The 13803-nt window shown below is 45.5% G+C and overlaps 1 protein-coding gene across 1 annotated transcript in view; it reads right to left on the bottom strand.

Annotated features, from left to right (window-relative positions):
- Positions 1-7469: 7469 nt before the first annotated feature.
- Slc27a2 (solute carrier family 27 member 2) overlaps positions 7470-13803 on the bottom strand; it is a 36785-nt gene continuing 30451 nt past the window's right edge. The window contains exons 9-10 of the mRNA XM_038329606.1: positions 9510-9640; positions 7470-7951 (exon numbers count right to left, since the gene is read on the bottom strand). Of these exons, the coding sequence (XP_038185534.1) occupies positions 7775-7951; positions 9510-9640 (308 nt within the window). The 3' untranslated portion in view covers positions 7470-7774. The remainder of the gene's footprint in view (positions 7952-9509; positions 9641-13803) is intronic.

Below are 13803 nucleotides of genomic sequence, written 5' to 3' on the forward strand. Positions count from 1 at the left end.
TCAATTCTCATCTAGCACCGTGACTTCCACTTTGTCGACGTAAAACTGTGTGTCCTCATTTATAAACTGCCTTGCAATTACCCACAGAGGAGTCTTAAAAACAAAGCAACAACAAAACCCACTGATTCCTCGGGCTTGGATACACATTTCCGTGGCTAACAGCATGCCCTGCCCTTGTAGAAGACCCAAGTTCAGGTTCCAGTAACCATGTCAGGAAGTTTACAGCTGTCTGTAACTCCAGCTCCAGGGGGCCGGACACCTCTGGCTGGCTTCCTCAGGCACAAGTACTCACATACACAGACAGACAGACAGACAGACAGACAGACAGACAGACAGACAGAGACCTTTAAAAGTGAAATAAATCTTCACAGAAGATTGATGCCTAGAAATATTGGGTTGCTATGGGGTGGCCCTGGACTTTGGGGTGATTTGAATACCCTAGGTGATGCTAATGTACAGCAATTTAGGGGACCACCATTAAGCTCACTAGTTTCTGAAAGGGTCAATGTGTCCCCAGATGATTTCAAGGCACATGGTGCTGAGCCACGGCTTCTCAGATTTGAGCCTGTACATGAGTAAGAGAGAGGGCTTGTTCAAACACCTGTTGCTGAGCCCACTCCCCGGGCTTTCGACTCTGGGTCTAGAGTGGGGCCTATGGTTTTGTGTTAAGAAGCTCCCAAGTGACGTTGGTGCTGCCAAGGCAGAAATCCTGTTTGGCAGTGTTCTCTCCAGTACTCCAGGGCTCTCTGTGGCCACTGAGCAATGTCAATGAGCTGTGTGACTCCCCGCCACCCTTGCAGCCTCCCCTCCCTTTCCTCCTCCAAACCCTCCTCCCACTTTCCCTCTCTCCTGGACCCACTGTTTCTCAATTTTGCTTCAGAAAAGAGCAGGCTTCCCAGTGATATCAACCCATATGGTTTAATAAAATGCATAAGACTAGGTAGGCATAAATCCTCATATCAAGGCTGGATGAGACAACCCAGTAGGAGGAAAAGGGTCCCAAGAACAGGCAAAAGGGTCCGAGATATCCCCACCCCCATTACTGGAAGTCCTAGAAGAACACCAAACTACACAACCGTAACATACATGCAGAGACCCTACTGTAGACCCGTGCAGGCTCCATGATTGTCGCTTCAGTCTCTGGAGCCCCTATAAACCCAGTTTAGTTGATTCTATGGGCTGTGTTCTCGTGGTGTCCTTGACCCCCCTCTGGCTCCTACAATTCTTCCTCTGCCTCTTCCTCAGGGTTCCCTGAGCTCCCAGCTCTGCCTAGTGTTTGGGTGTGGGTCTCTGCATCTGCTTCCCTCAGCTGCCGGGAAGAAGCCTCTTCCATGACGACTGGGCTAGGTGAGCTGGGTGACTTTTAACAAAGAGGTTTGACAAGATGCTTTACCGGGTTACATTTAGTTTTTCTATAGCAAACCACACATGCATGTATCTTAGAGATAAGCCTAAGGTACACGGGGTTGGAGATAAGCCTAATTAAGATCAAGGTACACGGGGTTGGAGAAATGGCTCAGAGGCTAAGAACACTGGCTGTTCTTCCAGAGGTCCTGAGTTCAATTTCCAGCAACCACATGGTAGCTCACAACCATCTGTAATGATATCTGGGGCCCTCTTCTGGCATGCAGGCAGGACACTTTATTTGTTTATATAGCTTATTTTTTGTATAATAAATAAATAAATCTTAAAAAAAGAACAAGGTACATCCTGACACTGACCTTTCTTGGGTCTGCCCTTTGTGCCCTTATTTATGAGTTGAGCCTCAGAAGGAGAGAGCTCCTCGGATCTGAGTTACGCCAAGTGAGCACAAACGGTGCATCATTCAGGGGCCTCTTTCTCTGTCTGAATTGTTCCCTATATATGACTCCTGATCGACAAAACCAGCCTCACATTGGAATTTGTTAGAAACTGAGATTCTGATTCCAACTCTGGTGTGTGCGACCCAGAACTCAGGTGATTCTGTGTTCAAGTGAGATGTGGCTCATCTAATGAGTCCTTTTCCTTCAATAGAGCAGGCAACACATAATTACTGCCCTACTATGATCCAGGCACTGATGAGTGACATATGAAGTCTTCTGTGTTCATGGGACATGGCCTCATGGGTGCATGAAATCTGAGCCAAAGGACACTAACAATGTGAGTGGAACATAGCACCAACTACACATGCACTGCCGTCTGATGTCTTGTGTGTCCCGAGAACCTGCAGCCAAGCCTGCTACACTAGAACCCTGTTGGCTATCAGCCTACCTCCATCAGAACAGTGCAGGATGCTGTGAGTGGCTCGCTCTTCCCTCTCTTCTCTCTCTCTCTCTCTCTCTCTCTCTCTCTCTCTCTCTCTCTTTCTCTCTCTCTCTCTCTGTCTCTCTCCCTCCCTCTCTCCCTCCCTCCCTCCCTTCCTTCCTTTCTTTTTTTCTTTTTTCTTTCTTTTCTTTTTTTTTTGAGACAGGGTTTTCGTGGCAGTACTGAAACTCACTCTGTAGGCCAGGCTGGATTTGAACTGAGATCTGCTTGCCTCTGCCTCCCAAGTGCTGGGATTAAAGGCATGACCCACCACCGCCCAGCTGACACTGCCTTTCTTGTTTGCTGTCTCCTGATAGAGTCTATGCAGTCATCATGATAATTATTGATAGAGTTGTAACATGCTGAAGACTGACCCTTGTTTGAGGGTCTTTCCAACCATCTGTTCTTCAGGACCTGACCTACTTTCCCAGACTCTTAGGTGACACTGGTGTTAAGAGCACCTCTTAGGTCATAGCAGTCCCCAGTAAGTGCTTTAATGTAGACATTGGGTAAGAAGCATGTTTATTAAATCATCTTATTAAATTTTATTAGATCATCTCCATTTCTATACCAACTTTCATTAGCTTCCATTTTAGAGTTGACACTTCCTGGTTTCATTTCCACATTATTTGGGTTCATGTAGCAGCCCATCTATATGCCAATTACAAACAGCTACCTACTGAACGATGTATATAAATATTAGCTTAAGTTAAAAACACCCACTGTGCTTTTAAAGGAAGGTAGTGCTGCTGTTTCTATGGACAAATTTAAAAAATCCTTGTTAGTGTATAAAATTACATATAACAATGGTTTCCATTATGTTAGTGTGTGTGTATATATATATATATATGTGTGTGTGTGTGTGTGTGTATGTTTATATATATATATATATTTCATCTCATTATTTCTCAGTTTCCCTCTCATTCTGGCTGATACCTCTTTTCTTCCATACTAGTGCCTTCTAACCCTCCTCCACCCAATGTGTGTGTGTGTGGGGTGGGGGGTTTAACTAGGCTTTCTTACAGGAACCTTACAGGTAAGGTATCTGTTTACAGAAGCATGAACGTCTGACTAGTAGCTACACCAACGAAGAAAACGACTCTTTCTCCCAGCAAAATCACCAACTGCCTGTAAGTCTTCAGAGAGGGACGGGGTTTTGTGAGCCCTCTCCATCCACAACAGAATCTTGACAGGCTCCATCTTGTGAGGTCTTCACAGATAACAATTATCGTGAGCTCATTTCACGGGTGCAGTGAGCGTGTCATGTCTGGAAGACAGCTGTTCCACCATTGTTTCATCCCTTCCTGTGACTCTTAAGTTCTTTCTGCTCTTTCTTCCACCATGTTCCCCGAGCCCTGAAGAGGGTGAATTAGATGTCATATGTGTAGGAGGCACGGAGGTCCTTGGTCTCACAGATAAGCACTAGGGAAACCAGGAATGTTACCCATGCAGGGTTGTATTTTCAAAGCGAGGGATGTATAACCTGTTTTCCACCCAGAAGGCTGGGAGCAGAGATGCTTAATAGCCTGGTGACTTTTGTCTTATCTATATGACTGAAGCCACTCCAGATCCTTAAGATGTCACATGTAATCTATCTATAGAACCCATCTTTATGGAAGATGTATCATATACTTTTACAAAGAATTTTGATGTGGTCATGCCTTAAGCTTTATTGTGCACATGGGATTGTATTATATCAAGAAACCTTTCCTTAAATCATACTGTACTTAAATATGCCTGAAACAAATTGCTTGGTGTCAGACTCTTGAAGTTTGAACCAACACTGACTACTGAGTCATGTTGAACTGGACTTCATTCTTGCTTCTCACAAATTAAAACTCTGGGGCCATGGTGGCTGCAGAGACGTTGGAGGCTGTGGGAGTTGCAGCAGGTGACAACTAGTGTTCAGACATCAACCCACCAGAGGAGTGATTCTCTGAGGGAGGAGAATCCCATCTAGGCAAGGCCTATGGGACCAGCGACTCTGGAAATGGTTGCTCCTGTTTGTAATTTTACATTTCCTAAAGCAGCTATGGTGTCTCCCCAATACCTGCATTGTAGCGTATAATTTCATACGATATGTATGTGTAATCTCTGATTGCATTTCAATCTTATGGGCACATATATTCATGGATGATCAGGAGGATAACTTCTCATGAATCTTTATAATTTTGATATATAGAAAATACACTAGGATATGCTTCATAACTAAGTCTATTGCCCCATGAGAACTATAAGACACTTGTAAGCCTGCTTTGTTCCTTTTACTCAGACTAACACAAGAAAACAACAATTTCTCCCCAGTCTAAGACAAGCTGCACACAACTAGCTTGTTTTTACCTCAGAGTAACTTCAAACTAGACTGAATGTTTCTGTATATGGATCATAAGTTAAAAACTTTACAGATATGCACAAGGTCAGAGTTGCAAATGTCTACCAAGATTATTAACACAAAGCAACCTAAAAATCAGGCTAATTCTTTGCTTGCCTAGTCTGACTGATAAGACCTGACTCTCTCTGCAGATTTCTCTGTAGCTTGTGTCCCCTGGGCACTGTGCCTCCAGATTCTGGTCACAGTTTTATGCTTGGAATCTTGAAACCTTGTGTTGACACGACAAATGGCTCAACTCCTTATCATTTACTCAAGGAATGTGCTAGTTCCAAGGGGATGAAACTCTTGTAACTTTTTTCTTATTGCCTCAAGCGTCCTGTAGAAAATGTATTTCAGTTAGGTGAACAAAGTAGCAGGGAGAATTGGAACAAAGAACTGAGACAAAGGAGACCTAGAAAGAATTAGAACATAGAAGAAAATTAGAGAACAGAAATATAAAGAATAGGACCTGAACAGCACATGTGTGAATTTATTCTGTACCCTTCAGATAGAAAAACCTTAAGTTTAGTTTTTGCTATGCTGTGAAGCTTTCTTTCAAACCCTGGGGGTAGTCTTGAGAGCTGGTCTTTCAGGGCTACTAATACATCACATATAGGCATGGTTCTGGTCTTATAAAAGGAGGAGGACTAGTCTTTAAACTGGTTATCTCTCACAGGTGATGGCTTACCCATGCAAACTCGGAGGTTGAGGTCATTGCCTGGTGCCTCCATCCACATAGAGGAGCTACAGTACTTGGGCTGAGTGGGGGATTCTGGGGGAAGTGGGAGGAGGCTGGGGAGGCTCAGCTGGCAGGGGTCTGAGGACATCAGCTCTTACTTTCTAACTGGGTAATCTAAATCTAAAGCATGGGTTGGGGAGGTCAGTGCCCAACAGGCTGAAGTTGCAGGAGTTCTAATGGGACAGGTGGCATCCTGTTACCCGAAAAGATGCCCCTCATGAAAGAGATCATCACTCTGGCTTGCCTTTGCTGAGAGCCTGGTTTACTTTGATAGGATTCCATAACACAAAACTCTCAAAAATAGTCTTGGGTTAAAATTCTCACTGGTGGATCAATCAAGCAAGGGTAGGATTTTGTAAAAATTTCCAGGTGCTGACAAATAACAATAATCAATTCCAAATTATTGGGAAAATGCACAGAGATGTAAGATATCCATTCTAATGGACAGTCCTGGAGCTCCTTATACGTAGAAGGGCTCAGGAAATGTGCGTTGCTAGACATAATAGAGGCAGCGATCTGAGCCACAAGACTTCTCTAGAAGTCACCCGTAAGCGTGGAGAGAGGGGCTGGAGAGACGGCTCAGGCATTCAGAGCACTTGATGCTCTTGCTGAGGACCTGGGTTCAGTTCCCAGCACCCACATGGTGGCTCACAGCCATCATAACTCCAGTTCCAGAGGATCAGACTCTCTCTTCCTACCTCCTTGAGCAGCAGGCACACACATAGTACACATACATACAGGCAGGTGAAATACCCATCCAAATAAAAAAAATCAATACCTCTAAAAACAAGAGTGGAGAGAGTACAGGAGAAGTTGCTAGCATTATTTTTAGTAACGTATTGGGTAAGGGTGGCTACTTTTTTTGTTATTCAGGATTTCTGGGTACAGCTCCTGGCCATTGAGGATGTCCTCCAGAAAGAAATCTCTGCTTCCTCTAAGCAGGCTCAGTGACCTGGGTCTCACTATTTAGATGAATACCCAGTGCCTGTGATGTACTGAGTAAAGTTAAGGACACATCCTGAGGGCATCACCAAGGACCTGCTTCTGAGATTGTCACAGCTGGGACCTGTGGCAATGAAGGAGTTGCACACAGGAAGGAAAGCAGCTCAGTCTGGGGACAAAGAGCTCCTCACAGAGTCCCAAATCCTCCTGGGCCAATGACTTCATATCCGTGGACAGACTCATGCTCAGGAGACTGACTGCAGAGTTTCCAGCTGGGAGATGTAAGGCAGGGTCCCAAGTGCGTGTGAGCCTGGGATGGCCCTTGGACAGCCAGGCTTTTCTGCTCCATCATTGCCTTTTGTTTGAGATGTTTGGAAGCTTCAAAATATTGGAGGTGATCACAGCCAAAGGATCTGGGTTTCCAGCTGGGCCTGGTGGTGTATGTCTGTGATCCCAGCCATAAGGAGGCTAAGGCAGGAGGATGATGAAATTGAGGATGACTTGGGCTACACAGTGAGACCCTGCCTCAAAATCAGTCTGTATTTTGAAGTAGCTAAAAAGGACTTACTGAACATCTTTAAAGTGTGGAATTAAGATACAAAAGGCTTAGGCACTTGTGGTGGTTTGAATGAGAAGGAAAAATTCTCCCTCCATCCCTAGTTAGTTCTCTGCTTCATGCTTATAGATCATAGGTGAGCTCTCAGCTCCTGGCTCCAGCACTCAGTCTTCTTGGCCTCCTGCCTTGCTCCCACCACGATGCTTATAAACCCCAACCCTCTGGAACTCTGAGCCTCTAAATTAAATGCTTCCTTTTTTAAGTTGACTTGACCATGGTGTTTTGTTTCAGCAGTAGAAAAGTAACCAAGACTGTACATTTAAGGACCAAGCTGACATTTCTAGCTTTGGTTACTGTCTGCACAGTGGCTAGGATGGTCATATAAGGGGAAGGTGGGCTCCTTACTCCGGGGCCGGATTCCCATTGTATTATTTATTGCTGGCCCATCCTCCTTTCCTTTGCTATTTTTTTTTAAATCAAGATGAGCAGGACACCTGTGGCCAATGGCACTCTGCTTTGGAATAACAGATGTGGAATTTGCATTTAGAACAGAGAAAGAACCACAAGAGACAGCAATATTTCATATGTTAGTGTTAATATATGTATTTAATAATGTATTTAAAAAAATAAGGCCCTCTCTCCAAAAAGTTTAGTTTGCAAGGACAAATGGCAGGTGTACGGTGAAAAATAATTGTCTTTAAATCTTTTTACTTTGCAAAGGCTCTGGTGTAATTAAAAAAACTGTCCTTTTTAATGAATAATTTCCTAAAAAAATTGCACCTTATAATCTTCAATCAAATTAATGTTGGATTATATCAAGTGCCTACGCTAGGTCTATTGAGTTTCTTCCTGGAAACGTCATGAGATCGTCGCCTGGGGATATTCAGAGCTTTAGAGTTTTATCTCTTATGGCATTGTATATGTCCTCAGTCATGGGTACATATGTTTTTGCTGTGTCATCCATGAAATACAAGGCATCTTTGATGACTGTGGGATTAAAGCCCTCCTCCATCAGGGTCACTTTGCGGTGTTTAAAAGTCCCAGTGATCTCAATGGTATCCTGGAAAAGGTCAGACAACCCACACGTTAGTTTTGCTTTAGAGTAAGTTAGGATACAGGGTTAGGGCGGAGACGGTGGGGGTTGGCAGCAGGCCTGGCTTTTTGTCGTGAGAGCTGATGGATGTGCATCCACGCTGCCATTTTGCAGAAGCTCTGCATGGGGAGGGGCAGATATGAGGGATCTGTTTTAGTTCCTTGGCGCAGTGGTTCTCAACCAGTGGGTTGAGATCTCCTCAAGGGCCGCATACCAGAAAGCCTGCATATCAGATTCATACATTACAGTTCACAACAGTAGCGGAATACAGTTGTGAAGTAGCAGAGAAAATAATTTTATGGGTGGGGTCACCACAACTTGAGGAACTGTATTAAAACGTCACAGGAAGGTTGAAAAGCACTGACTGGGAGCCTTAGAAGATTTGTGTGGGATGAGGAGCAACAGAATGCAGACTCTGAGTAGAGGGGGCACTCGTAAGGTGGGCCATCCTGGCTGTGGGTGGAATCAGGGTAAGGTGGGCCATCCTGGCTGTGGTGGAAGCAGGGTAAGGTGGGCCATCCTGGCTGTGGTGGAAGCAGGGTAAGGTGGGCCATCCTGGCTGTCATGGAAGCAGGAGAGGGGTCATTTATATACAAGAGATTCTGTTTTCCCAGTCCGTCTATCTGCTAGGCTAAAGATTCCCTTCAGGGCTGGAGAGATGGCTCAGCGGTTAAGAGCACTGACTGCTCTTCCAGAGGACCCAGGTTCAATTCCCATCACCCACATGGCAGCTCACAACTGTCTATATGTAATCCCAGTTCCAGGGGATCTGGCATCCTCACACATACGTGCAGGCAAAACACCAACGCATATAAAAATAAAGTTAAAGACCCCCTTCACCGTTATGAGACACGTCCGAAGACGTTCATGTTTCTGTCTTTACCATCTGCATGCAAAGCAGATGCCAGCCCTTTATGTGTTCAACAGAAGTAGTCTTGTGCACTCCACATTACTCAGGACCCCAAGACTTTGTCAGGTCCTCAGTTACATAACCATGGGGCTCAAAGTGTACATAACAGAAGACTGAACCAAGCCCAGGGACAGTTTAACACTTCCAAGTCACTACTGATGCTCAGTTAAAATCCCCCCATAGGAAGGGGTAGGGCCCCAGCAGATTTTAGATTCTTCAGAATTAGAAACAACATGGGTGTGGATGTATCTCAGTGGCAGAGTGCTTGCCTAGCACAGAAAACAAGAAAAGTGAACCTGAAATGGGAGGGCTGGCTGGATAATTTCTGTCTGAAGTGTCTTTGGTGCCGCATCAAACACTGACTTTGTTAGTTATCCACTGAGGTTACAGGTTAATAAACTGGGCTGTCGTCTTAGTGGGGAAGAGACTGAGATGGGATTTCTGTGTGCTCTATTTCTGGTGCTTTCCTGTTCTTACTGAACTGCAGGGCTTCTTCCTGAACTCTGTCCTGTGACTGCGGTAAAATTTGGCAAACATGGTCACCACGGAGGGAGGAAGGGGTCAGTTCCCTAAGCAAGTGCCTGGGAGAGAATGGAATTTGGTCCCTCTTCTCACCTGTATCCTCAGGAACCGAGGCCTCGCGTAGCTCGGCAGGTACTCCGAGATGTGCTGAAAGAGTTTCTTTCCGTTGAACTCATAGTTTTCTTTCATCTTGATCGAGGCCATCCCAACTCGACCCTCATGGCCTGGAAACAGGGTGAGAAGACTTAATTAGCTGGCAATTTCGCTCACGAGACTCTGCCAGCTCAAAGAACTGCGGACCGCAACCATAACAAACACTAGGTTCCTTTTGGATAGTTCTAATATTTATTTCAAACACATAGGTCCACAATTATTCTATGACGATCGCATGCTTATTAGGAATGCTAACTAATAATTAACTAATAAAACTAATACTAGGTCTATGCTGTCTCTTTAATAGTTGCCATGGCCTATACTCGGTGTATCCTCATTTAACCATAGCAACGACCTTATGAAGAGGGGCAGATGTGACCCCATCATTTCCAGGGTGAGGAAACTGAGATTCAACAACTCGTCCAAGGTCACACAGCAAGGACCAGGGGGCATTAGAGACTGATCTAGGTAGGTCGGCTTGGACTCCCGTGCTTGCGGCCATCCCTGTTCTTCTTAGCGAGCTACACAGAGCCCTGTAGGACACCAGCTGAACTGGTGGCTAAAGGGAATATTTTGTTTGTCTGCTTTATCTTTTGATTCCAGCGAAAGGTCTTGCTTCACCATTGTGAGCTGGCTTTGCCATTTCGTCTGCAATGCTGGGTCTGTGGTGCTGAGGGCACAAATACTGCCTTTGAGGCTTAGGTGTTCACACAAAGCTCCAAACAGCTTTTCTTCTCTGTATTTCAGGGAGGCTGCAGGGCAGAAGGCTGAAGACAGGCACAGGGGTGAGCTGCTGTGTGTCCTTCCATTCATGCCCAGTCCTCTCAAGGGAACCTACGCTGCACAGAGAAAACTGCGCTCCACGGCAAGGCTGTTAGTGGAGAGGTGATTAGAATAATTACTATTGTTTGCTTGTGAGGACAGTGGTAATTAGGGATTAATATATTTTCTACCTGATCCAGCAGACCCAGTGGGAGTCCGGGTCCACTTCCCTGAACTACTTAGCTGTAATCAGAGAGGAAGGAGCCCATCTTGGTCACCTGGGCTCCAGCATTTGAAATCTCTCCCATGGTGATTATATGTTTACCTATGTTTGCCTAAAGAAGGCAAAAAAAAAACAAAACAAAAAACAAACAAACAAAAAACACAACAACAAAAAACTACCCCGAAAGGACTTACTTATTAATTTATTTAATTTATTTTAAAGAAAGAGGTACTTGCTCATTTGTTTCTCTCTGACCTGAAGAAGGAGGGCAGGGTTCCAGACTATTTTTAAAAAGGGATCCCTCGAGCTGGGTGGTGGTAGCAGCGCACGTCTTTAATCCCAGTATTCAGAGGCTGGCAGAGGCAGGTGGATCTCTGAGTTTCAGGCCAGCCTGGTCTAAAGAGCGAGTTCCAGGACAGCCAGGGCTGTTATACAGAGAAATGCTGTACAGAAAACCAAACCAAAACAAACCAAAAGGGGTCCCCCATAGCTGCCTCAGGAACTCAAACATCAAGCTGCTTTTAGAATTATGGGGAGCTGGTGCCACAGACAGACGCTGTCCTGCCTGACTCTGAATTCTTGCTCTGTTAGCCTGACCCAGATGGAGGTGGGCCTGTTAGGCCCCAGGCCTCTGCACTGATGCCTAGAGTCAGTGATTTTGACTAAGTCAGCTCCAGGAAGAAGGTTTAGGCTAGTGCTAAAGATCAGATCTGGTCCACTCTTGAGAGCCGTATTGCCTGCTGCGCATCCACTGCTGATACCAATGCTGAAGCTAAAATCAGTTATAAAGGGAAAGGAAAATGGCATTTTCCCAGTTGCACGCCTATATTTTAAGTACTCAGCAGCCATGCTGTGACTGTTGGCCCCCTCACTGGATATTTTCCCCAATGCAGAAAGTTTTACTGAGACCCAGAAGTTCTAGAGAGTACTGGGACTGTTGTCTGATGCCTCTATTCTAGGTCCCAGACCAGAAGTTCTTCTCTGGGGCAAAGGTGATAACCGAGGCTCACAGTCACTGCCCGTGCGTGCACCCCTAACTTGAGGAAGACCTGCTGCGTTTCCAGGTAGCTAGGATGCCAGATGGCAAACCGAATGACCCCGAGACTATGGGGCTGGGCGGGACTTCAGAATCCATCTCTCATCTTTCACCGCTGTAAGAATTCTTTCAGGTTCTCAGATGGAAGAAGGTCCGGCATCTTTCCACATGCCCAGCTGATGGTCGGTCCCTCTGGCTACGGGAGTTTCTGGGCTGATGTCCTCTTCCTGATCATCAAACTGTTTAGGGTGCGTTGCCGAACACAGCTGTTCCTTGTTCTGACTGTCCAGGGAGGGCCTCTTCCTTCTACGCAGTGACTGCTACCCCTAACAGACAGGCTCACTCAGCAGACTCTAGATCCCAATTCTAGACATTCTGATGGTTTAGCGCTGGGATTTACAAACTTCCCCAGGTGACTGTGAGATTGGTCACATGCAGCGCCTTTCATACTTCAGTGGGACTTTTGTTGTTTGTACTTTTGTTTTAAGATTGGATCTCACTCTGTAGACCAGGCTGGTCTGGAACTAACTATGTAGCTTTGGCTGACCTTGAAATGACTGACACTTCAGCCTACTGCGTGCTGAAACGTACACCATCGGGCCTGCATTGTTTTTGAACTGTGTAAAATATGAAATTCATCGTTTTTAACACTTCAGTGGTGTTTTGTATAGTCACAATGCTGGCCAATTAGCATATATTCTAGGATATTTTCATGGTGTCTAAATCAGATTTGAATGTGCGTGTGTGTTGTGGGGGAGGAGCTGGGGATCAAACTCAGGTCTGGGCAAGCACTCTGCCACCGAGCCACACCCCTAGCCTAGGGTTATTAAGAGTCACTAGAGGGATTTAAAAATGTGCTGCTTCCTGAGCCTACCCATTGAGCAACATCTGGGTGGGCCTGACACACTTTGACTTTAGCAAGTTTTCGGCTATGATGACCTGAGACTCCTCTTTGAGGGATACTGTGCTTTCAATCCACGTTCCAGAATTTCTCAGCTCCTTAAGAAGAGTTTTTAAGATTTAGCACTTAGAAGCGTAGCCCCCATTCTAAGAGGGGGTTGTCACAGCTTTGGGTGTCACGGTGACTGACAACTGTGACCTGGACCCTTATGTCACCTCGGCTAAGGGTCGGCTGCATTTCCCTCCAGATCAGCTGTCGTCTCTGTGACCTGAGATGTGGCTATGCTTGCTATCCATCATTGTCATATGACCACAGGGAAGCAGGGAAGAAAAATGCCCTCCCTGTGGCTGATGGGAATGGAAATCAGCCCACCTACTTTGGAAATCAGTATGGTGGTTTCTTGAAAAAAAGTAGAAGCAGATCTAACATGTGACCTGGCTAGCCCATGACTGGGGGTTTAGTCAAAGGATCCCAAAGCATCCGAGAGACACTTGCACATCAGTGCCGTTACAGCACGGTCACGGCAGCGAAGGCATGAAAACAACCCAAGTGAATAAGAAAGTGTGGTATGTGCACCCGATGGGATAATTGTCTAATGAAGACTGAGCCTAGGGCATCTGCAGGGAGATGGACAAACCTGGAGATAGTTATACTAAGGGAATTAAGTCAGCTTCAAGAGGGCACCTTCAAGGTATTTTCTCTCATTTGTGGTTCTTGGATTTTACAGATTTTATATAAAATCATGCATGCATATATGACATGGACCTAGAAATCTGGGTGGCAGGCGGATGAGAAAGGGAGAGTGGGATGTAGGGAGAATATGCTTTACATGTAATATGGACTTTACGTGTAATATGGACTTTACATGTAATATATACTTTACATGTAATATGGACTTTCACGGAAATAAAAACAACTTTCACAGAAACAAGTAAAATGCTGTAGCAAGGTAAACAACTTAAACTAGGTTCAGGAACTTCCAGCCCCACCAGAGTAAGCAATAAAGACTGCCAAGAGTCACTCTTAGACACACTGACTGCAAAGACTCAAGCCAGACCATTGGCCTGGAAGAAGCAAAAACCAGCTGGGCTGCCTGGACTAGGTTTAGACCAACTGAGTTCCCAGCAAAGGACCCTCTCTGACCAGCTGGGCTGCCTGCAGGCTGCGCAGTTGCTCCAGGCTTCCAACGTGGTGAGCTGGCACCTGTGCTGGGGTGGGCCTTGGTGAAGCAGCTGTCTCTGAGTCATTTCCTGCTCCTATAAGCAACCCCTCCCCCAGATTCCTATAAGTAAACTCATTGGTTCACCAGGTT

Source organism: Arvicola amphibius, chromosome 5 (genome assembly GCF_903992535.2).
Source record: "Arvicola amphibius chromosome 5, mArvAmp1.2, whole genome shotgun sequence".
Taxonomy (NCBI): Eukaryota; Metazoa; Chordata; class Mammalia; order Rodentia; family Cricetidae; genus Arvicola; species Arvicola amphibius.